Here is a 26,214-nt window from a genome sequence, read left to right as displayed (position 1 = left end):
GAAACTGAGAGTAGCAAAACAAAAGCAGAAATATTCAACTCAGTTTTCAAATATGCCCTTAAAATAAAAATACAGCAGTAATCTTTCTGCTTAACTCTAGTGTCACTGCAAATATGAGTGTCAGTTATGTTGAGAAATACCTGAAATTGTTTAAATTAAAGCAAGACTCCAGTGGGACTTAATCCCTGTCAAATTCTACATAGAACCAGATCCTCCAAACCAAAAGCTGTACCCACTGGTTGGAAGAAAGTGCAGATCACACCCATTGACAAAAGTGATACACAAAACTACTGTCCAATAGTACTGACTCCACTGTGTTGTAGAATCTTACAACATTTTCTGAGCACGAATGTAATACGATATCGAGAACAGAATGACCTCCCCAAGGCCAGATTTCCAGCCAGTATGGTTCCGAAAACATGAGTCATGCGAAAATCAGTTTACATAACTGTCACATTACGATCTGAAAACACTGGATGAATGCAATCAGGAAGATGCAGTATTTCTCAGTTTTCAAAAAGCTTTTGACTTGTAACAACACCAACATTTAATATCAAAATTATGATGATGTGGGGATCAAATGATTTTGTGACTGAAGTGAGGATTTCTTGGTAGGGATGGTGTAGCATGTACCTTAGATGAAGCCCGCCCGGTTAGCCATGAGGTCCAATGCACTGCTTTCTGGGCGGGAAGGCATGCCGGTCCCTGGCACGAATTTGCCCAGCGGTTTAATGTTGAGGTACAGTAAGCCGGCCAGTCTGTGGATGGTTTTTAAAGCGGTTTTCCATCTGCCTTGGCAAATGCGGGCTGGTTCCCCTCATTCCGCCTAAGTTACACCATGTCAGCGATTTCTGAGCAAACACTTTCTCCATGTACGCATACACCATAATTACTCTACCACGCAGACATTGGGGTTACACTCGTCTGGTGTGAGACGTTCCTGGGGCTGTCCACTGGGGATCAAACCACACAATAACCCTGGGTTCGGTGTGGGGTAGTGGTGGGGTGAATGGGCTGCTGTAGCCTGTTGTGGGATTGTGTACCACTGAGGCCTATGTAGGGGATGCAGCCTCTCTGTTGTTTCTAGGTCCCCAGTTCAATACGATACAATACCATACCTTAAGTGAAAAGCTATTGACAAAAGCAGAAGTTACTGATCTATAATGAAATGCAATGTGGAATAAGCTACAGAAATATTGACTAAGAACTATGTAAGATGTCCAATGGTGCACTGGTTGGCTACAAGGTTTAAATACTCCGAAATGTTAAATGGCACACTTTACAAAATACAAAAAGGTGATTACAGCTATGGCTGCAGTATCAGTGAGCAACAGTTGGAACCATTCAGCTTGTACAAATATCCAAGTGTAACAACTCCAGGGGATGAAAAACTGAATGGTCACGTAGACTCTTTGCTAGCAGGGAGAATATGGTCATTCTACAAAGTTGACTACTTACAAAACATTCACACATCCTAGCTAGAATATCGATCAATCGATATGGAACCCAGACCAAATAGAACAAATGGATGACATGGAGTGCATACAAAGGAGGACAGCACAAATGGTCATAGGTTTGTTTGACTTCTGGAAGGGTGTCATGGGAATTCTGGAACACTTGAATCGACTGACTCTTGAAGATAAATGCTGGCTACATCATGACAGCCGACTTCCAGAGTTTTAAGAACCTGTATTAAGTGGAGACTCTAGGAATATACTATAGCCTTGTGCATATTACTCCCGACTGGAAAGGCATCGCGAACTGTTGCCTTAGGTTGATACATATCCAGTGCTTGGTCAACTGTACATGTAAACTTCAGTCTCAGTTCCTCCACATGCTCCTGCGGAGAGCTAAATGTTTCACATTTCTGTTTGATATACAGAGTGTGATCAACAAGTAGTAGGATCGAATTTCTGTAGCGCAAACAGAGCAGTGGAGGGACATCGGACTGCCTGGTCGTGATAGTGGGGAGTCTTCTGGAAAGATCAGTATTTTTTCCAGTCACCTGCAGGGAAGCGGAGAGTGAGCACGTAAACTTTTGTGATCCTCTGTTCAGTAGTGCAGTTGTGTTTCAAGATGGAGAAAAATCTCGAGCAGCTCTGCACCAACAAATTCTGCGTGACCCCTCAGAATGATCAAGGACACCTATGGGGATGCTTCCCTGAGCCGCTCAACAGGGTTTGTCGAAGACAACCAGTGCACTGGTTGCCCATCAACTTCAAGGACTGATGAAAATGTGGCCAAGGTGAAGGCGTTCCTTGACTCCAACCGGTGCTTAAACAATTGTCTGATCATTGATCAGTTGGGGTTTTCGTCGTACAGTACCATCCAAAAAATTGGTACTGAGTGACGAACAAAAACTGAATCGTGCAAATTTTCAAGGAAATTCTGAACTGTGTCCAAGAAAACTCAAATTTTCTTAAGTGTGATTACCAGTTATGAATAATGGTTATTTGAGGACAACCTGGAGACAATACTTCATTTCAAAGTGCTGAGTGGCACATTGCCAATTTCCCACGTCCGAAGAAAGCCAAAATGAGCAAGCCAAGGGTCAAAACCATGCTCATCTGCTCTTTTTGACTGTTATGGTGTGGTTCACTGGGAGTTTGTGCCCCCTAGACAAACTGTGAATGCTAAATTTTATGTGGAAGTACTTGAAAGGTTGCACAAACGTGTCCTCCGAGTGCAGCCAGTTATTGCTGCTTGGTGGAAGCTGCACTACATTGACAATGTGCCTTACCACTGTGCGCTGTGGGTGTTAGAACACCTGGCCAAGCACAGGGTTGCCAAGTTGCCTCACCATCCCTACGGTCCAGATCTGTCACCAGCGGACTTCTTCCTCTTTCCCGGCTCAAGCGGGATGTCGAGGGACACCAATTCGGCACTGTAGAAGATGTCCAAAACACTGTGATGGCATCTCTAAAGATGATAATGGAAAGCTAGTTCCAGAAGGTGTATGTGCAGTGGGAATCGCATTATATGCGCTGTGTCAAAGCATAAGAGTGCTACTTTGAAGATACTAAGGGTTTGTACCAGTTAGCTCAATTTAAAAATTTTAAATTAATTAAGTCCCACAACTCATTGATTACACCCTGTATGACACTGCTGCCTCTTTATCTACTTTTTGGAATATGTAAACCTTTGTACTTCTTTTACTTGCCCTTTATACTTAACCATTATTGCTACTACTGTCTCGTGGTCACTGATGACGTCAGTTTAAATGTTGACGTCCAAAGAATGAACATGTTGCCATTAGACCCACTATACTCTGCCTGACAAAAAAATGTGAAGCATTCAGAAGGTACTATCAGATACCAAGGCAACTTCATACACTTACACCACCATTGGTGGATACATAAATGATTAAAGAGTTGCAATTCTCTGTAGTGTGGTAGAATGGTCACCGGAGTGCATTAGAGCTATTCATTTTTATTTTTGATACCAGGCCTATTAGAGTATATAAAGGCCATGAACAGCATCAGATGCTGAGTGAGCACTGTGAAGGACACAGAGACACTACATACTTGTGTGAAATGGCACTATCAACCCTGTTGTGGGTCTTTATTTATCTGGCTGGTTGAATCGTTCACTATCCAGATCTGAGTGGCATCTAGATGTGACAGCGGTCCAACAGTGGACTATGTGGAAATGTGAGGGAAGGGATACACACTGTCGAAGTTCTGGTTGACCACGTCTAACCACCACAACTGAGGATAACAATATTGAGAACTGAACACACCCTAACCCCTTCACATCAGTGCCTACCATCTGAGATGACATAAAAGACTCCCTGCAACATTCTGTGTCCTTCCGCATCACTGATTGGAGACCAGCGGCAGCCCTACTAGGGAATTATTGTTCCATATGTTGGCTGCTTTTAACACCACAACACAGACAGCCACATCCATAGTCATACTTTGACTAGGAGGCATAAACTGCTGATAAATGGGGTCACATTATGTTTAGTGATGATCTGTGACTCTGCACTACCCAGAATGAACATTATTGGCGAATATGGCAGTGACCAGCAGAGAGATCCTGATCATCCAATGTTTTCAAGAGGTACACTGGTGTCACTCCAGGCATCATGATGATTAGAGCCATTGGATATGACTCCAAGTGTTGGCTGATAGTGATTGAGGCACTCCTATGGTAAAATGGTATGTCCCAGACGTTCTGCATCCTCATATGTTACCTCTCACATTATAGTATCGTGAAGCCACTTTTCAAAAGGCCAATGCCCACCCACATGTGGTACATGTCTCTATGGACTGTCTGTATGATGTTGAGAAGTCCCACAGGCAGCGATAACCCTAGAGCTGTTCCTGTCAGGACATGTTTGGAACCAGTTTAGATGTCAACTCCATCTCAGTGCCAGTGTCCAGGATATTTGGGACTGGTCACAACAGTTGTGGGTCATCATGCCTCAGCAGAGGATACAATGGGTTTATAACACCCTTTCCAAACAAATCAGTACATACATCTTTGTCACAGAGGGTGCAATGTCGTCATACTGATACTTGGGATCATAACACAAACTGCTTTTGTAAATTTTACTCAATTTTTTAATCGCTGAAATAATATGATGTACCTCTCAACCTGTGGAACTATATTATTGTTCCTTGTCCCATTCCAGCTGCTTCACTTTTTTGTCAGGCAATGTATTTCCACTAGTGGGTTGTTCTATACAGTTTCTAGAGAAGGCATTTGGTATCATTTCACAGGACATTTTGTCATGCCAACCATTAACAAAACTGTAGTTATACCAAAAAAACAGTTTGATGAATATAGCCTCTCACAGTATCGACAGAACGGCTGGGAAGCAAGCTGAGACCTTCTCTAGTGTTTTGTTTACACCTGCTGATGAGTCAGGATGTTGACAGAAAGACCCAATTAAAAGTTCATGCTCACCCTTGATACTGAATCTTACCCAAACAAACTGGCATGCAACTTCAATCTCTATCTTAATGATTTTCTTGTCTACTGTAACGAATATACCACCTTTATTTCCTATGATCCTATCTTTTCAACATACACTTAGACTTACCCCAAAATTCTCACAGCTGTCTATTTCATGTCTCAGCCAATTTTGTGCACTTAGTAGTACGTGTGCTCTACTCCTTTTTAGGGGTGTAACAAACGCTGCTACTTCATTGTGAATACTTTGGCAGCTGACCACTAGGATCACAGGAATCTGCAGCACTGAAATACATATCATTCAGTACATAAACTTATGCTAGTTTATATTGGTCAATCAGGCAGAGACACAGCAACTGGTCTGGCTGAATATGAACACAGGTGGAGGTTGCAGAATTACAATTCCACATTCACTGAGCGTGTATTGTGAGAGATCCACAAATACAGCCACAGTCCTATGTCCTTCAGGGATTACAAAAAGGCCCAAAAATTCAACCTCTTTGGAAGCTCTGGAAATAAACTAATATGTAGCCCACAATCCTGATTTAATATTAAATGACTAAACACAGCTCAGTACTTACCATCTTCTAAACTTTACTTAATCCTCAGTTTTCCATTACTTCCCACAATGTCTATTCCTTTCTGATCCTCCATTTTCCTGTGTTTGTTTACTTTCATTTTCTTGTATCTGTCTATATGCTTCAATCAGTCTGTTGTTACAACTGCTAATTCTATCTTTTACTCCGTTTTGTATTACTTACAATATGTAATACCTCTTCAACCTATTCTTTAAGGGTCTTGTCAAGAAGTAATTTACACTGCCAGTCACATTAATGTGACAACCGCCTGTGTTCAATGTCACCATGCATATTAGTCACACAGTCGAGGGAGGGTGAAGGGGGGGGGGGGGGGGGGGGGGGGGGCGTGATGCGGTAAACAGTGCAGTTACTGTTTTAATGCAGAAACAGAGTGATTTATCTGACATCAAAAAGAGAATGATCACTGACTCGCAAGCCAATGGTGGAAGCATTTCCAAAATGGCTAAGTTTGTAAGCTGTTTGCATATCAGCACATTTAAGGTACACCGTGTATGGCAAAATTATGCTTTCCAGAACAAATATCGAGGCGACTGTGGTGACAAGAGTGAACGACAGCTGCAAATATGTATACGGGCAAATAGCCCTGCAACTGTTGAGCACCCAAGGGACTACCAACATCATCTCCTCAACAACTGTTCTGTGAACATTGCTGCGTATGGGACTCCCTAGCAGGCATCCAGTTTATGCACCCATACTGACTGCCATTCATTAGTGACAAAGCTGGAATTTGCACCCCAAGACTGCAACTGGAGGCCCCTGAGTGAGTGCAGGTGGTCTTTCCATCTCCATACAGTGTGAAATGTCTGAAAGCAACCACATTGCAATAATTGTCAAAAGGGTCCAGGCCAGAGGAGGGATTCCCTGGGTAGTCTCAACAAATTGAAAGGCACTATGGATCAACACATGTATGCATCTATTCTTATGAACCATGTCCACCCCTGCACACAGTTAGTATCTACCAGCACAGCAATGTTTTGTGCCACCCAGCTCATCTAATACATGCACAGGTAAAAAGAGCATGAGGGTGAGTTTACAGTACTTCCCTGGCCACCAAACTTCACAGATTTCAACACAATTGAGAATCTGTGGGACGACTTTAATCGGACAATTTGCACCATGAATCCTCAACCAAGAAACTAGCCACAGCATTGGAATCGGCATGGCTTCACATCCTTGTCAATACTTTCCAGAACCTCACTGACACTCTTCCTGTACGTCTCGCAATAGTCCACACTGCAGAAGGTGGTTATTCAGGCTTTTAATGGGTGTTCACATTAATATGACTTGACAGAGTATTTTATTGGGACTGTTAATCTAATGTAAATTATTATACAGGCACTAGTTTTCAAGTTTAGTGCTAATGCTTTTCCCAGTTTGATCTCTTTATATTTATTAAGTACTAAACTTTTTACCTTTTTAATTGCATTACTACCGCACAGTTAAAGATGACATTTACTCTATTTTTGTGCCTCATTCTAAATGAGTTAACATCTTTTCCACTGTTGTTTGCAAATATTGTAACTTCTTGATGACAATAGTTGGTTAAAGTCTGATGATGGCCTTGTAAGTTGAAAACTGGCTGACTAAATAAATTAATCCTGTAGAACATACACAGTATTAACAATTCCCATTCCACACACCAATGCCTCTTCAGCAACACTGTTAACAGCTCCTCTCTGCAGTAATTTATGCACATTCCATTCTCCAAATTTGAGCATATTTATCATATTGGCCTTCATATGAGCCACAGTTCCCCCCCTCCCCCCAGAATTTGGCTACCAAATGTCAGAAATCAGCTTACCTAACCCTATAAGTTCTTGTATATTTTCACATCATAGAAGTTTCAACTGTAGTGCTTGTGAACTTCCATTAATATGTCATCAAAATGCCCAGTGGTTCACTTACTTTTACAATAGAAATGCAAGATCTAGAAACACATCTTTTGGGACATGACGAGAAAAACCACAATGAACAACAAAGGGGTGAAAGATGTGTGGTTAAGAACAAGTGTAAATGAATAACTCTAAAGTTAAGAGTTTCTTGCTGAGGGAGGAAAGTTGCTACCCTACGTTATTTTGAAGTACAAAATTTTGCCAAAGGGAAATTTCCCTAATGGGTTAGTAATAGGTGGGCAAGAAAAATTACTGGACAGCAACAAAATTAACGATGGACTGGCTAGACACTGTTGGGGTATGCACAGCTAGGGTGCTGCTCAGTAAGGGGTATGCTAGTGTCAGATCCCTTTAAAAGTCAAATCAGACTTGAAGTAAAGAATAAAGTTGCTGTACTGAACATATACTTGGAAATATACAGGTACTTGAAGGGACACGTACAGCACGAAAGTGTACAGGCCGACCTCATCTGTTGTCTGACAGAGACTGCCGACAGTTGAAGAGGGTAATAATGTGTAATAGGCAGACATCTATCCAAAGCGTCACACAGGAATTCAAAACTGGACCAGGATCCACTGCAAGTACTATGACAGGTGAGTGGGAGGTGAGAAAACTGATTTCATGGTCGAGCAGCTGCTCATAAGCCACACATCATGCCAGTAAATGCCAAACGACGCCTCGCTTGGTGTAATGTGCATAAACATTGGATGACTGAACAGAGAAAAAATTTTGTGTGGAGTGACAAATCACAGCACACAATGTGGCAATCTGTTGGTAGGGTGTGGGTATGGCGAATACCCAGTGAATGTCATCTGCCAGCGTGTGTAGTGCCAACAGTAAAATTCAGAGACAGTGGTGTTATGGTGTGGTGTGGTGTGGTCATGTTTTTCGTGAAGGGGGCTTACATCCCTTGTTGTTTTGCATGGCACTATTACAGCATAAGCCTACATTGATGCTTTAAGCACCTTCTTGCATCCCACTGTTGGGGAGCAATTCGGGAATAGCAACTGCACGTTTCAACACGATCGAGCACCTATTCATAATGCGCGGCCCATGGCGGAGTCGTTACATGACAATAACATCCCTGTAACGGACTGGCCTGCATAGAGTCCTGACCTGAATCCTACAGAACACCTTTGGGATGTTTGGAAACGCCGACTTCGTGCCAGCCGTCACCAACTGACACTGATACCTCTTCTCAGTGCAGCACTCTGTGAAGAATTGGCTGCCATTCACCAAGAAACCTTCCAGCACCTGATTGAATGTACGCCTGCAAGAGTGGAAGCTGTCGTCAAAGCTAAGGGTGGGCCAACACCATATTGAATTCCAGTGTTACCAATGGAGCAAGCCATGAACTTTCAAGTCATTTTCAGCCAGGTGTCTGGATACTTTTGATCACATAGTGTATATATGCTGCAAGCCATTGTAGGGTGCATGGCAGAGAGTATTGCATACTATTTATCAATTTCCTGACCTATACCATTCACACACTTAAGTATGAGGAAAATGGCTGTACACACCTTAATTTCTGTTACCTTATTCTCACGATTCCTATGTGAACAAAGACAGCAGCACCATGGTTGCACAGCCTTATTCAAATGTAAGTTCTCTAAATTTACACAAAAAGGTTTTGTGAGAACTACATTGTCTTTCCATCAAAGGTTCCCATTTAGTTTCCTCGAGCACTTCTGTTACGTTTTTATAGGGGCTATATCAGCCTGCTAAAATCCTTCCAATTAAGACATTATGTACTGTTATGACTGCTTGATAAGGACTACAAACATTGGAACAATACTCTAGAACTGGTTACACTAACATATTGTAAGCATTTTCCTTGATAGATTCACTGCTCTTTCCCAGAACCCTCCCAACAAATTTACATATTTCATTTTCCTTTCTTAATACTTAATGCATGTGTGTGTTCCATTTCATACTGTTTCTTAACATTAACTCTAAATACATGGGGGTCGATAATTAAAATTCCACTTTCAAAATGCTGTAGAAAGAGAAACACTGCTCAGAATGATGTCAGAGTTGAAAAGTGTATTATTGACGTGGGAGGAAACATCATTACGGGAAAGGGGGTGGGGGGGGGAAGTAAATTTGACCAATAAAGGCACTGTAAGCATCAGAATACGCACGCCACCAGGCATGTGGCACACAGTCGCTCCTCTTGTTGTGTGCAAGATTCCCAACATAACTGTCTCCAAGAAAGATCACATGCTGCTGGTAAAGCTCTTTCAAAAGAATGGTGACTGTGCATCAGTAGCCTTTCAGATGGTCCAGACACTCCCAGAGTATGAAAAAAAGTCATTGGTCCAATGTCTACTAAGGGCCTGGAGAAAATTATAATGAAATTCGAAAAGACAGGTCGTTTTGAAGTGCAATATAGCAGAGGGAGGAAAGCAGTTAATTCGACGTCTGTTGAAGATGTGGCCACAGCATTGTAGGAGGGGTTGAATGGTGGTGTGCAAACATGCAGTGCACATGGAATTGCCAGAGCATTGGAATACCTTCAAACATGATGCATAAAATCCTACGAAATATCTTGCATTGCTATCCATACAAAATCACTCATGTTGAGGAGTTGCTTCCTGCTGACCTGTCAGGAAGACAGATGTTCGCTCTGGAACTTTTTCCTCAATGGAAGTGGACAATGATTGGCCATGGATCATTCTAAGGACATGCAAAGTCCATTTCATTCTTCAGGGACATGTCAATACTCAGATTTGCGTAACGGCAATAGAAAATTTACACGATATCAACTGGTACCACTCATTCTGCAAAGATGACTGTGTGGTAAGGGTTGATGTCATCATTTATCATAGGGTTGTATTATTTCCAGAGAATGAGTCCTGCTGTTCCTGTTACTTGTACCATCACTGGTAAATTCTGTGAGAGTCCTTTGCATATCGATGTCATTCCAAGCCTTCAACAGCGTGGATAGGATCATTTTTATGCAAGATGGCGATCATCTGCGTATTGCACAGCCAGTAAAGTGGCTGCTGCAGAGGCATTTCAGATATGATAGAATTATCAGCTGTCATTTCCTCACAGCCTGTGCGTCCAAATCACCTGATCTTAATCTGTGTTATCATAGAGATGTTATGCTCAGTGCTCCAATTACAAATGCAGCTGAATTTACTGCACATATTGCACAATGCATTCTGAATGTGACATCCAAGACACACTGATCTGTTGTGGAACACGCTGTTCCTCGATTTCAACTTGCGGCAGAAAACAGTGGATAGCATTTTGAAACATGTCTTGCGCCAGTCTCACAGCAATTAGAAATCAATGTGATTTTGTTTTTTATGCAGTTTTTTGCCCTAAGACAATTAAAATTCAATGTACTTTTGCTTTGTGTGTGTTTTTCAGGCTCTGGACGATTAAAAACCACTTTTTCACATCCAAGTGTTGAGGCCTTGCCTTGGTGGATGTGCATATCTTAGTAACAACCAGCGCCACGACTGCTTACTGCTAAACTTGTGCAGTCATGCACATTGAACAGAACAGATTGTCTAAGGTGCAACTCCAGCCATAGTTGTCTTATTGTGATTTATCTGTCATTTGTAGCTGACCACATTTATGTTAAGTTGCTTTCAGCGCCATCTATCGGTAAAATTTTCATTAAATTTTATGTTGTTCCATTATGTTTCCCATTGCACTAATACCATGCTGTTCAAATTTAACATCATTCTGAACAATGGCTCTCTTTCTATACTATATTGAATCAGAAATATGAATTATGGACATCCTGTACTTATATGGCGTGATGTGCTTAAGATGGCTACTATTAATCTTTTAATCAAATACTTAACAATTCTTCCTCTTTGTTAAAGGCATTACATTAAATTTATCAAAATTTAAAGAAAACTGGCTTTCAGACTTACTGTAGATTTTTTGAACTCTTCCAGCAGTGCCTTATGATCATTCAACAATGATACTTTACTGTAGGTAAGAGCATCATCAGGAAAAAGTCATAGTGCTGCCGATAATATCTGACACTACTTTCATTTCTGTTGAACTCTTGCTGTCCAGTACAAGACGCCAGATTCTATTAATGAATCACATAATTACAGACAGTAAATGTATGCAGTTGATAATGTGGTAAAGTGTCAAATACCTTTTGGAAATTTAAGACAATGGGATCTACTTGCTCAGCTGCATCTATTGTTTGGAAGATGGCATGTACAAATACAGCATACAGTGTTTCATATCATCAATTTTTCTGTATCCATGCCAATTCTCTGAGAGAATCTTATTTTCTTCCAGGAACGTCCTAATGTATGACTAGAATATGCTGAACAATCCTGCAACAGGCGGACATCAGCAATATTAACCTGTAAATCTATGCATCCTATCTTTTACCCTTTTTATAAACAAGACTGATCTGTACTTTCTACTACTCATGAAGGGCTATTCACTGTGCAAGATGTTCTCAACAAATACAGTCTAGCTACAAGAGTATATTCCACAACATATTCAGTCTAAAATCTGACACAGAGCCAGTTGCCTTCTTCACTTCAAGTAGCAAGTAGTCTGAACTAGAGAGAGAGAGAGAGAGAGAGAGAGAGAGAGAGAGAGAGTGTGTGTGTGTGTGTGCCTGCATGCGCACACGCAGTGATCAAATATTAATATGCTACTATCTTCACGTATAAATGCATTTTGAAATGTGGAACTTAATATTTCTGTCTGCTGTCCTCAGTTTCTACATGAAAGATTGAATGGACTGGTTTGGATCCATTATTCATTGATTTTTCATATGACCAGATGTTCTTAGGATTTTTAGAAAGATCTTTCACCAGGACATCAATGTGACAATACCTGCAAGCTTAATGCATAGATCTTCTTAACAGATGCACAAGTTGCTACTAACTTTTCTCTATAAGCTTCCTTGCAATCTCTTTTGTAGCAGGATTGTAGTAGTTTCTGTTTTCAGAACATTCTTCAAATGGTACCATCAAAACCCCGATTGGGTCTCTGCTGTTTTATTACTGTACTTGGTACATCTTCTTCTTCTTCTTCTTCTTCTTCTTCTTCTTCTTCTTCTTCTTCAGTTCACACCATCCCTCAGATGGCCTCTCCTTGTTTAGTCTTCCCATCTGTTCCTCTTTCAGATTCTGTCTCACTGGGTGTCTTTCTTGTCCCATTCTTTTTATGCAGCCAAACAACTTCAACGCATTTCTCTCCATAGTTCCTTTTAGGGGCGTTACCCTGAATCGTGTTTTGTCTTGTTTCACTCCTTATGCTGTCCCTTCTCATCTTGCACAGAACCCTTCATCGAAAGCACACCTCTGTCATTTGTATATCATAGCTATTCCTGTTAATGTTCAACAGCCAATTATAAAATTGTGAATAATTTTCTTTCTCTCTAAAATCTCGTCCTTTATGTTTCCTTTCTTGCTTAGCTTACTTCCTAGATACTCAAAAGTGTATTACGTTAAACAATTTTCCATTACAACTAACATCCTTCATTTTTTCATGTTTCCTACTGGTTCTCATTACCTCACTTTGTTAAGCTTATGTGTATTTTTTCATTCTGTCCTTCATATAGATTTTGAAAGCACTGTTTCCATACTTTCAAAACTTTTTGTTCCTATCACATGGGTTTCCCCTCTTTGTTGATAACTAAGGATTTTCTTTTTGCTTCCTTCTGTTACCTAATATGCAGTTTATCATCTTCTAACCATCCTTAACATTCTGTTTCTTTCGTGAATTTTTCTCAAGACATTTTCTTAGCCAGCACTATGATTTTCTTTGCTTCTCTGCTTAGTCATGTCCATCTGTCTCTATTATTTTCCATTCTGTTTTTTAAGGATTCACTCCATGTGTTGTTATTCTTCTTGACTTTTTCTGTAATTCTCTCATTCTGCCACAGAGTTTCTGTGTAACTTTTGTTGCTGTCCTTCCACATGTTTATTCTGCTGCTTTGACTAGGGACTGTTTGACTCCATTCTTCCTATACATCCTTCCCCTCATCTTTGGGAAGTTCTGTCTTAATCTTTTCACTGTACATCACTTGGGTTTTTCTGTCATTCAGTTTCCTGGATACTTCTTTCCCAACTTTTCCAACCTCATATGTACCCATCCTGAATACAACGTCCCAACCGATAGTCAGTGGCTGCCTTCAAGATTAATACTGGCATCACTTTCATTGCTGTTGGGTTTCTTCAGTTATTATATTATAGTCTATTATGGGTATCTGTTTCAAATTCCAACCACAAACTTGTGATTGTCTCTCCCCTTTTATCACTCATTACCAATTACCCATTTATTTCTTGGACAATTGTCTAATAGTACCTCCCCCTCCTCATTTCTGTAATCCTCCCCATGGCTTCCCGTGAATGATTCATTGTTGTAACAGGCCATGAAGGCCTAACAGTACCAACCAGCCGCCATGCTATCCTCAGCCCTTAGGCATCACCAGATGTGGATACGGAGGGGCACATGGCCAGCACTGCACTCTCCAGATCATTGTCAGTTTTTGTGGCCGGTGCCACTACTTCTCGGTCAAGTAACTCCTCAATTGATCTCACAAGGGCTGAGTGCACACTGATTCACAACAGGCACTCGACAGACCCGGGCGGTGACCCATCCATGGGGTAGCAAAGCCAGACAGTATTTTAATTTCGGTGATCTGATGGGAAGCGGTGTTACCACTGCAGCACGGCCATTCGCTTTCCATCCATCTTAAGCTTAATTATTCTTCTTACATACTTATCTCCCCCCCCTCCTCCCCCCCCCCCCAAGAACCATGGACCTTGCCGTTGGTGGGGAGGCTTGCGTGCCTCAGCGATACAGATAGCCATACCGTAGGTGCAACCACAACGGAGGGGTATCTGTTGAGAGGCCAGACAAACGCGTGGTTCCTGAAGAGGGGCAGCAGCCTTTTCAGTAGTAGCAGGGGCAACAGTCTGGATGATTGACTGATCTGGCCTTGTAACACTAACCAAAATGGCCTTGCTGTGCTGGTACTGCGTACAGTTGAAAGCAAGGGGACACTACAGCCGTAATTTTTCCCGAGGGCATGCAGTTCTACTGTATGGTTAAATGATGATGACGTCCTCTCGGGTAAAATATTCCGGAGGTAAAATAGTCCCCCTTTCGGATCTCCGGGCGGGGACAACTCAAGAGGACGTCATTATCAGGAGAAAGAAAACTGGCGTTCTACGGGACGGAGCGTGGAATGTCAGATCCCTTAATCGGGCAGGTATGTTAGAAAATTTAAAAAGGGAAATGGATAGGTTAAAGTTAGATATAGTGGGAATTAGTGAAGTTCGGTGGGAGTAGGAACAAGACTTTTGGTCAGGCGAATACAGGATTATAAATACAAAGTCAAACAGGGTTAATGCAGGAGTAGTTTTAATAATGAATAAAAAAAAAAAAAAAAAAAAAAAAAAAAAAAAAAAAAAAAAAAAAAAAAAAAAGGAATGTGGGTAAGCTACTACAAACAGCATAGTGAACGCATTATTGTGGCCAAGATAGATACGAAGCCCACGCCTACTACAGTAGTACAAGTTTATATGCCAACTAGCTCTGAAGATGACGAAGAAATTGAAGAAATGTATGATGAAATAGAAGAAATTATTCAGATAGTGAAGGGAGATGAAAATTTAATAGTCATGGGTGACTGGAATTCGGTAGTAGGAAAAGGGAGAGAAGGAAACGTAGTAGGTGAATATGGATTGGGGCTAAGAAATGAAAGAGGAAGCCGCCTGGTAGAATTTTGCACAGAGCACAACTTAATCACAACTTGGTTCAAGAATCATAAAAGAAGGTTGTATACATGGAAGAAGCCTGGAGATACTGGAAGGTCTCAGACAGATTATATAATGGTAAGACAGAGATTTAGGAACCAGGTTTTAAATTGTAAGACTTTCCAGGGTCAGATGTGGACTCTGACCACAATCTATTGGTTATGAACTGTAGATTAAAAGTGAAGAAACTGCAAAAAGCTGGGAATTTAAGGAGATGGGACCTGGACAAACTGACTAAACCAGAGGTTGTACAGAGTTTCAGGGAGAGTGTAAGGGAACAAATGGCAGGAATGGGGGAAAGAAATACAGTAGAAGAAGAATGGGTAGCTTTGAGGGATGAAGTAGTGAAGGCAGCAGAGGATCAAGTAGGTAAAAAGACGAGGGCTAGTAGAAATCCTTGGGTAACAGAAGATATATTGAACTTAATTGATGAAAGGAGAAAATATAAAAATGCAGTAAATGAAGCAGGCAAAAAGGAATACAAACCTCTCAAAAATGAGATCGACAGGAAGTGCAAAATGGCTAAGCAGGGATGGCTAGAGGACAAATGTAAGGATGTAGAGGCTTATCTCACTAGGGGTAAGATGGATACTGCCTACAGGAAAATTAAAGAGACCTTTGGAGAAAAGAGAACCACTTGTATGAATATCAAGAGCTCAGATGGAAACCCAGTTCTGAGCAAAGGAGGGAAAGCAGAAAGGTGGAAGGAGTATATAGAGGGTCTATACAAGAGCGATGCACATGACGACAATATTATGGAAATGGAAGAGGGCGTAGATGAAGATGAAATGGGAGATATGATACTGCATGAAGAGTTTGACAGAGCACTGAAAGACCTGAGTCAAAACAAGGCCCTGGGAGTAGACAACATTCCATTAGAACTGATGACGGCCTTGGGAGAGCCAGTCCTGACAAAACTCTACCATCTGGTGAGGAAGATGTATGAGACAAGCGAAATACCCTCAGACTTCAAGAAGAATATAATAATTCCAATCCCAAATAAAGCAGGTGTTGACAGATGTGAAAATTACCGAACTATCAGTTTAATAAGTCACGGCTGCAAAATACTAACACAAATTCTTTACAGACGAATGGAAAAACTAGTAAAAGCCGACCTTGGGGAAGATCAGTTTGGATTCCGTAGAAATATTGGAACACGTGAGGCAATACTGACCCTACGGTTTATCTTAGAAGCTATATTAAGGAAAGGCAAACCTACGATTCTAGCATTTGTAGTATTTGTAGAGAAAGCTTTTGACAATGTTGACTGGAATACTCTCTTTCAAATTCTGAAGGTGGCAGGGGTAAAATATAGGGAGCGAAAGGCTATTTACAATTTGTATAGAAACCAAATGGCAGTTATAAGAGTTGAGGGGCATGAAAGGGAAGCAGTGGTTGGGAAGGGAGTGAGACAGGGTTGTAGCCTCTCCTCGATGTTATTCAATCTGTATATTGAGCAAGCAGTGAAGGAAACAAAAGAAAATTTCGGAGTTGGTATTAAAATCCATGGAGAAGAAATAAAAACTTTGACGTTTGCCGATGACATTGTAATTCTGTCAGAGACAGCAAAGGACTTGGAAAAGCAGTTGAACGGAATGGACAGTGTCTTGAACAGAGAGTATAAGATGAACATCAACAAAAGCAAAACAAGGATAATGGAATGTAGTGAAATTAAGTCGGGTGATGCTGAGAGAATTAGATTAGGAAATGAGACACTTAAAGTAGTAAAGGAGTTTTGCTATTTGGGGAGCAAAATAACTGATGAAGGTCGAAGTAGAGAGGATATAAAATGTAGACTGGCAATGGCAAGGAAAGCGTTTCTGAAGAAGAAAAATTTGTTAACATCGAGTATAGATTTAAATATCAGTAAGTCTTTTCTGAAAGTATTTGTATGGAGTGTAGCCATGTATGGAAGTGAAACATGGACGATAAATAGTTTGGACAAGAAGAGAATAGAAGCTTTCAAAATGTGGTGCTACAGAAGAATGCTGAAGGTTAGATGGGTAGATCACATAACTAATGAGGAGGTATTGAATAGAATTGGAGAGAAGAGAAATTTGTGGCACAACTTGACTAGAATAAGGGATCGGTTGGTAGGACATGTCCTGAGGCATCAAGGGATCACCAATTTAGTATTGGAGGGCAGCGTGGAGGGAGACCAAGAGATGAATACACCAAGCAGATTCAGAAGGATGTAGGTTGCAGTAGGTACTGAGAGATGAAGCAGCTTGCACAGGATAGAGTACCATGGAGAGCTGCATCATACCAGTCTCAGGACTGAAGACCAAAACAACAACAACAACAACAACAACAACATACTTATCCAAAAGTTTATACCATCTTCCTGCATTAACCGCAACTGTTTTGGTTTTGAAACATTTGAACTCTATGTTCTTAGTTCATCATTTAAATTCATAGTAAAAAATACAAAAATTCTCTTACTTTTGTTGATGAGCTTTCTGCTTTAAGTGACCACTGAACTTTTAACAGAATCCAGTGCCCTCTCTCGCTGGTGAAAGGATTGGATCTGTTGGTAACCAGGTGGTCTAGAATATTTCTTCAAAAGGCAGTTCCAGACAATTTATATAGCATTACCTCACAAGAATGTGTGTCCTAACTGTTGACAGTGTCTGCATAGCATTCCACTTTGGGTCTGGGTAGTTTTAGAGTCATCACTTGTGCTTGGGTTATTTCCATGCTATTGAATTTAAGCTACCTTTGAACAATGCTACAACCAATGTGCCTGAATCTAGTGGCCAATAAATACGTCAGGTTGTTAATTTAAATCAACTAACTCTTTCACTCTTGTCCATAATACCTCATAGTTAAATTTATTTTGGATCTTACAGGACCTAATTCTTCAAACACTCCTCCATATCCTCCTCCTGGACAAAACTGCAACAGGCAATATGCAGGAAATGACCTGGGCTGCTGATAGAAGTCATGTTCCTTCGGGATAATAATTCCTGCTATTACACAATAAAACACAGCAGTTATTGCAGGTCAATTGTACAGCCCCATATTAGTCTTGTGTGATTTTTAATTGTTTCAACACTTTTGAAGGTCAGATGGCAGCAAAGAAGTCATTCACTGGATGCCAAAGATGGCACAAGAATGTTCATTCTCATTAAAGGAGGTTATGTGAAATGATCGAGTAAGTGTTTAAATTTAAAAGGAGAGTAAGTTGAAAAGCAAAATTTCAAGTTGGGAGTCAGTATACTGATCTCACTACCCATATTCTAACCTTTTTCTTTTTTTCTTTTTTAAATTATTGACTCATTTTTGGAAATTTGTGACAAGTTCCTATGGGACAAAACTGCTGAGGTCATCAGTCAGTAGGCTTATACACTACTTAATCTAACTTACACAAATACCACCACACACACACACACACACACACACACACACACACACACACACGCACACACACCCATGCCTGAGGGAGGACTCGAATCTTCAATGGGGGCGGGGGGAGGGGACACGCAAACTGTGACAAGGCGCCTCAGACTGTGCGGCGACTCATCCTTGTATGAAACTCCTAAGTTGGTATGACAAATAATGTTTTCTTTGCAAATTGTGTAAATATATGGTCACAAAAGCATCCCCAAGAAACCTACAACATTAATCATGGGTTAAACTGGATTTGGATTAATAACATTGTATGTCAAGGGTGATGGAAAATGCAGGCTTAAATATTTTTAAATGTGTGTGTGTGTGTGTGTGTGTGTGTGTGTGTGTGTGTGTGTGTGTGAGTGTGTATACACATGCCCTCATTCAAAGGGATGTTGAATATCAGTCTTCTTATTAGAGATTATGAAAACCTAAATATGGTAGTTAATAATGCATCTTGAAACTTGTATATGTCAAAATCAATGTCAAAATTTTTGTAACAAAAAAATATAACATTTATTATTATTATTATTACAATAATAATTAAACATCTGACATAAGTAGTGAAGCATACAGATAATGTAAATGCTTATACATATGATCTGTTTTTAAGGTCATCATTAACAGTAAACAATATTTATGTAATATTTTAACAAAAATACTACATTCAATTGAGTATAGGTGAGATCCTAACTTTGGTCTTGTCATCAAATGTTTTAACTTAATAAACAAAACAAAAACAGCATAACCAGAATATTTTCTGCTTTTCACCATCTTTCAACATCAAAAGTCTTGCTGCTATCCTTCCCTTGTCTAACTAAGGCAATGAAGACACGAAGATTTTTTAAATGTCTGCCAGCTATGAATTTAAAAAACGAACTGCTGGAGATTCATCAGACTCATTTTATACAGATCATCTTGCCTGCTCCCATCAATCATCACACAAACAAGAAATTTCTATTAAAAAATCTTATAACCAGATGCTACAAATGCAGTGAAGAAACAGTTCCACCCCACAAATGCACAGTTACGCGTACTTCAACAGCAACATACATGAGAAACAACCAAGGTAATACCTAGAAGATAAGCATGGGAAATCTCAGTTTCCACTGCATTGTTTTTTCATTTTACTTTTTGTGAATGCAGTTCAGAAAGCTATTATTTCTCTGTGCAGTTCTCATTCACAGTTAATACAAATAATGGGAATGAAACCAAAAACATTGTTATGAAAATTATGTCAATATATGAGATACAGACAATCTGAAGATCTAAGTCTGAGAAGCAAAAAATGGTAAAATTACAATGGTATATATGAGTGACAGAATTATTACGCAATTTTTGTGCAATAAAAGATGACTACTGAAACTATCAAAACATCAAGACAGCAGAGTGTCACTTAACCAGTGCAGAACACCTGCTTGTAAGTAATAACAAACATGTTACTGAAATATGGGGAAATGCAAGCTATAGTGCCTCAATAGATCACATAGTTTGAAGGCTGTAAAGGCAAGAAATATGAAGTATAAATCTATTTCTTTTAAATGCCCCTTTCACACACAACTGATATGGCAAGAACCACAGAAGTAGGGGTACAAAGAGGTGGCAAGATGCAGAATGCCTCAGCCTCTATTCTTTATGGATCACGTCCTATAAACTAAGTGTGGAGATAACTTGGGAGGCAAGATGTGGAGATAACTAAGAGGCAACACACAAGTTCTACAAAGCCATATCAGATCACAATCGTAGAAAATAGTGTGACATGGATGTACTTGGGGGAAAAAGGCACAATAACAAAGAATTTTACACCAGTAAAATTCAGCAAAGAAGAAATTGAAAGAACATTAAGTTTCTAATCTATATGCATGCTGTGACAGAACACAGGTAAAATTTACGTTTATTGGTGTTGTATTAAAAATTGCTTGTGAGGCTGACATAATAAACTAATTGGAAAACTGTTGTCCCATATTGCAAATCGTTAGGGTAACAGCGTAATGTAAACATTGAATTCTGTTTATCTGTTACATACACAGCACATCCACTGCTGCCATTTGAGTGAGTAGTTTTGTACTTGACGAAATTACATCGGTCAACTGGGTGCACTAAGACGTAAGTTACTATGGAAGCATAATTAATTGTCCTTCATCTATACATACTCTGTTACATCAGTGAAATAATGGACAGCAAAAGACTACAACTTACTGAACAAAAAGCAAGAGAAATCTTAAGTTTACAGTGCACACACTGTTACACCAAGTACACCAGGAAATGTGTTATAACCTAATCAATGATTCACACATTCAAACAGAACATTTTGAAGTTTTTATTTCAAGTAATCTTTTCTGTTCTGGTCAGATCAGTAACATCTATTAAACATAAAATAAATACATTTCTTCTCTTATCAGAATACATAATGGAGAGATCACCACCAAGCATGACACTTTACTAACATAGAACTCATTTCAAAGTTCTTTGTCTTTCCGAGAAAAGTGGGAGCAAATGCGAAAAAAGAAAAAATATTGTGACACACAAAACCAACTATTTCTTCTTACTGGGACAAACCTGAACACTATTCTTAGGTGTGAAGCTCACAAGAAAAGTTTTATGACCTCACTGTTAACAAATATCATAATTTCACAGTACTCTAAAATACTTAATGTTCTGAAGTGCACATTATAAACATCAACAATTACTGAACATCCATCCCAACCTTATTGCAGAGGGATTTAATATCAGGATAAAAAAGTTTATTCAAAAATATCTTTATAAGACTACATGGACATCAGCAAGTAACTGAATTTTCAAACTGACCCACAGCATATTACATTATATGTAATAATAAATCACAGCCCAAGGTGTCTCAATGCAAACACTTGCATAGGTGTTCACAAAATTAACCACTTCTACATTTTAGATACAACTGTTACAATTTCTCCTCAGGATTTTCACATGCTAAATCCATTTACAGTGATGAAATTATTAACAATATCTTCTGTGTGAAGGCAAATAGAAAAAAACTTAACAGCTTGGGAATATATGAATTTCTTAAAACACCAAATACAAACAGTTTGGAAGAGCAATGTATATATAGTTTTTGTATTGGTTTCTTCATTTTTATTTATACTTAGTTAAGAAGGAAAAAGTTCCTGACAAATACTTAACAAATAAATTCTAGAGGAGTTTTAATACCCATGTCAACACATAAAGCCAAAGTAAGTCTACAAAACTGTGTGTATTTGTGTTCACAAATATTTAACAGAATGTTATTCAGTTTAAGACACAGATGATTGTAGTTATTCTTGAGCCAGAAATAACAGGGGCACATGTTAAACTGATTTCTCAAACTTCCTCTTAATTGTTTAAGGTGCTGCATTCAGCACTACAACTTTCTCATTCAAGTGCAGCATTGAAGGAGTTTTTCAACTACACCAAGTATAGCAATCAGCACGTAGTACCTTAAAAAATAATGTAAATCATAAAATTATAGCAACGTGAGATTGGCAACCTTAAACAACAGGAAGTTGCAGTATTTTCTGACTTCCCACAAGTCTGTTGAAAGCAATTTTAACAATGACAGCCATAAAAATGCCACTTTTAGCGCTACACTGACTTCATCTATGCCACACAAACAACATAAATCCCAACATTCAATGTACTTTTATGCCAACCATGCATTTATTCTCAGCAAGTTCAATTTGGAAAGCCTTTACCATAAAAAATCCCACATTCTAATTTGCTTTTGCTCTCAAAATAGTAAATAGTCACATTTTCTACAATATTTGCTTCTCAGTAATAAACATGTCTTTCAAACTTCACTGAAATCTTTATGACAACAGTACTACTGCAGTAATGCTGCTGTTCATTTCCTCCATTCCTTTGTCGCAAGAAAATCTTCCACCCCCTCCCAAACCCCTCTAAAAACACTAATTCCCAACAAACTCTCAGTTGCATAGGCAATGCAGTACATTCAAATATTTTTCTTACAATAATCAAGGCATGTAAGCAAAACTGTTCACATGTTCTTTCACTACAGGACAGGGCATTGCATCTCCTATTTACAAGGATGATAATGTCACTATAGTGAAGCAGTATGTGTTTAAAGTATTCCTTAATGCTGTTCTCTCTTTCTGAGTGTTTCACAATAAATCTGACACACTCCTTTGTTGGACAACATGAACTACACTGAAGTTACATACAACATGATAAAGTTTTCAAGATACTCTAACAGTTAAGCCAATGAGGAACAACAAAAGAATATAATAATAATTTAAAAAGTCAGTCTGAGTACTTAGCATCAAAAAGTTCTTATAGATGACTTTTTTGGGCCAACGTTATTATGCTTGACATACAAGTACAATATGAGCAACAGAGATTTAAAAACTTTCAAAGCTTCTGGTTATTAGTGATAGGACATTAAATGCTGAACAGATGGCTTTAGCTCTGTCTTTCATTACTGTGCACATATTTGTTAACATCTAATGAAGACAACTGCAAGTGACTCACACTGCTCAAACAGAATTCTGTTTCACAGAGAACTGCCTAGCAGTGCTTCACTACTCATGATATGGCATGCCACAATATTTCAACAAAAACTCCTGATACCCATTTCTGTCCTGAGACTTAAGGAGAGCATTATGACTACATGAATGCTTTTTCCCTGCTTTTTCATATGTAGTTACAACATTCATCTTCTCAAATTATTCCAGTAAAAACAAAAATCATATCATGAAATTATCCACGTTCTGCTTCATCATTATTTTTCCTTACTGATAACAGCTTTTTCACAAGTAAATATGCTACTGCATAACACTGCTCTAGGAACCCATAAGCAATTATTCAGGCCCTCTCTTTATTCCTTAAATCAGATGGAAAGAAAATAAGATGCTGTTCCACTGATAAATGATGGGAATGAAACTGGCATGCAATATAAGAGAAACATTTGTCTGGGATCTTTCACACAGGCAGCCTTGCTAAACAATGTTAAGAAGATTGTGGAGCTAATACTCAGCTTTATTATAAACAATCATTTTTAATGTAAATATCAATGCGTGCTGTGAAATCCCTCATTTTTTCCTATTTGACTCAACAGTATTTCTGCACCGTGCTTTCAAACTATATATGTGTACACACATTGTCACTTCAGCTACTTGGTAACTATGTATAGCTACCAGTGAAAACAGAAATTAACTGCAAACTATATTATGTAGACAGCTTCTAAATTTGTTTTTCACATGTTTATGTAACAATAAAAATCAATTTTTTTTACAAAAGCAGATCATCGTAATAGATTTTCCAAAGTGGAAATACTTTTCTGATTGTGTCATTATCTCTGGCAGCATTTTATTAGGCTATTTATAAAAGATCAACAACAGGAAAATTACGAGAAACAAACCATAATTCTTTTCATGCTAGCAACAGAAAAAAAATTCAGCCACTAATACTGTTCAGTGTTCAATATTCACAAATTTCCACTACTTAAAAAACAAATTAGTTGGTGTTTTAACAGTTTTACTGCAGATCATTTTATTACTGGAATGGCAGTTAGTTAGTGATGTCTTGAGGATTCCCAAATGGTGCTCATCACACATTTTTTGCACACAAGATAGACCTCAGTAAGAAATATTCTGCATCACTGTGCGTGGCCATTGTCTTACAAGAACATTTCATGCATACTGTGTGTACATGTAAAGACATGAATGTGCTGGTACACACACACACACACACACACACACACACACACACACACACACACACAGATATATTACACAGGCAATAAGCTTATATAAGCAGATTCTGTAACAGAGTACACTATTTGTGAGGCTGTACACAAAACCCAATTGCAAATACCAGATGTTCAGGCACTTTGAAACTGCTGGTGGGAGGAATGATGGCAACCTGATTAACCACATAGAAAGGTGGCAACTTATGCATACAAGGTGCTCTCTAACCTGCAGTTGCCTAGAAGTGAGCCAATGAACAGTAATAAATATCTCGAGTCGCAGGAAGTGCATGTATCACTCTGGCTCCTGTAGCCCCCTCTCAGCAAGAGGGTGCCTGTGGCCACTGTCAGACACGAGACTCTTGGCCAGGCTGTACTCCAGTCAGGGGCACCACTGCAGCACCCTGAGGAGAAGGTGATGGCAGCCCGGGAGCTGTGACCGGTACGCCACCCAGCAGCCTACCGCTCTCCATCTCGCTCAGCTCTTGCTGCCTTGCACCCAAACTAGCTGCACTACTGCGCTGCCGGCACAAGTAAGGCGTGTCACCCGGGGATGGCGTCTCTCGTCCCTGCACCGACAGTGGATCAGATGACACAACTTTACATATTACAGTTGCCATTAACACGTGTTAACTGTTTTATTTGTGTGTGCTTCTGTAGTGGTATAAACATCCAACTGATGAACATTTCACAAAAAACAAGTCATGAAAAAAAGGGGATTTTTCCATTATATATAAGATCTGTGATTTACACTACTTTACAGAACAGGAATCACATATTTTACAAAAAGAGGTGGTGGGCTCAGTACAAAATATACAGAACAGAATTTGTACACATAATCTGAATATAATGCTCTGGATATAGTGTGTTGCCACAACTCTCTCTCTCTCGAGAGGCTTGTGGGGGAGGCACTGTGCATGCATGCGCATTGCGGAGGTGGGCAGGAGAGATTTGGGAGGGGGGGGGGGGGGGGGGGGCAAGGGAGTGCACAATTTCTGTTGTTGTAATAGTATGGACATTTTTGTTAAATTTGTCTGTTATGCACAAATTATCTAAGCTTCTTTTATGATATGAAATAAATGTGTGCTGTTTTATATTTCAAACAGTTCAGGTCATTACTAATAACCATTTAGCCTTTGCTTTATAAGTGGATGCAGATGCACACTGTAGCACAAATCAGACCAACAACTTAAAGCACAATATAAACAGCATGTAACTAGTATGTTAATATGCCTGTTATGCAAGCAAGTTTAAGCATGCACTTAAATCTGTGTGGTAAAATAAGCAGAAAATGTTGAAAAGACTTGACTTCTCTTCATCTACTTTACTAATTTACTCCAGTTATAATGAAAGATGTCAAATTATCTCCACATGCTGTGAGTTTAGCATGCAAAGAGATTGTACATTTCACTCATATTCTTCAAGACTACCTCTTATGCATGCAAAGTCCACCTCACATGATCTGCGACCCACAGATGCTATTCTGTAATTAAAAAACATCTACATTTTACAGTTACTTTAAAAAAGCGAGAACAAAACCATCTGCAGTAGAACACCTAACAAAACCATCTGCAGTAGAACACCTAAGTTATGAATAGGTCATAATGAGACTCGAAGTGAAATAATTCTTTACCACGTTCATATGAAGTGCAAAACATGCTCACAAAGATACTTGAATTTGTCATGTTCAACACTATCATTGCTAACACTTCCATGTACAATGAGACAAATGTGGCTGAAAAATTTACATGAATCAAGAGGACAAGAAAATGACTTTCTGAAAATGTACAAACAAATATGTACAATTACTTTCTCATAACAGCACAACTTAAAATCAGACTAAAATACAGTCTTTCAGTGCATGTGGCCTAAAATGGAAGCCTAAGCAAGGTAGAATTTGACACTAAAATTGAATCTTTTCCTGCAGGTAAAACATGCAG

The 26,214-nt window shown here is 39.3% G+C and overlaps 1 protein-coding gene across 4 annotated transcripts in view; it reads right to left on the bottom strand.

Moving 5' to 3' along the window:
• Positions 1–20,854: 20,854 nt before the first annotated feature.
• Positions 20,855–26,214, bottom strand: part of LOC126095475 (zinc transporter 1) — a 269,483-nt gene continuing 264,123 nt past the window's right edge. For all 4 annotated transcript variants that reach the window (XM_049910265.1, XM_049910267.1, XM_049910264.1 and 1 more), the window contains one exon: positions 20,855–24,843. In XM_049910265.1, coding sequence (XP_049766222.1) covers positions 24,622–24,843 — 222 coding nt within the window. In that variant the 3' untranslated portion in view covers positions 20,855–24,621. The remainder of the gene's footprint in view (positions 24,844–26,214) is intronic.

The sequence above is a fragment of the Schistocerca cancellata genome, chromosome 8 (assembly GCF_023864275.1).
Source record: "Schistocerca cancellata isolate TAMUIC-IGC-003103 chromosome 8, iqSchCanc2.1, whole genome shotgun sequence".
NCBI classification, from domain to species: Eukaryota; Metazoa; Arthropoda; class Insecta; order Orthoptera; family Acrididae; genus Schistocerca; species Schistocerca cancellata.
The sequence above is the reverse complement of the archived record's forward strand: the minus strand, read 5'-3'. Positions and strand labels throughout refer to the sequence as shown.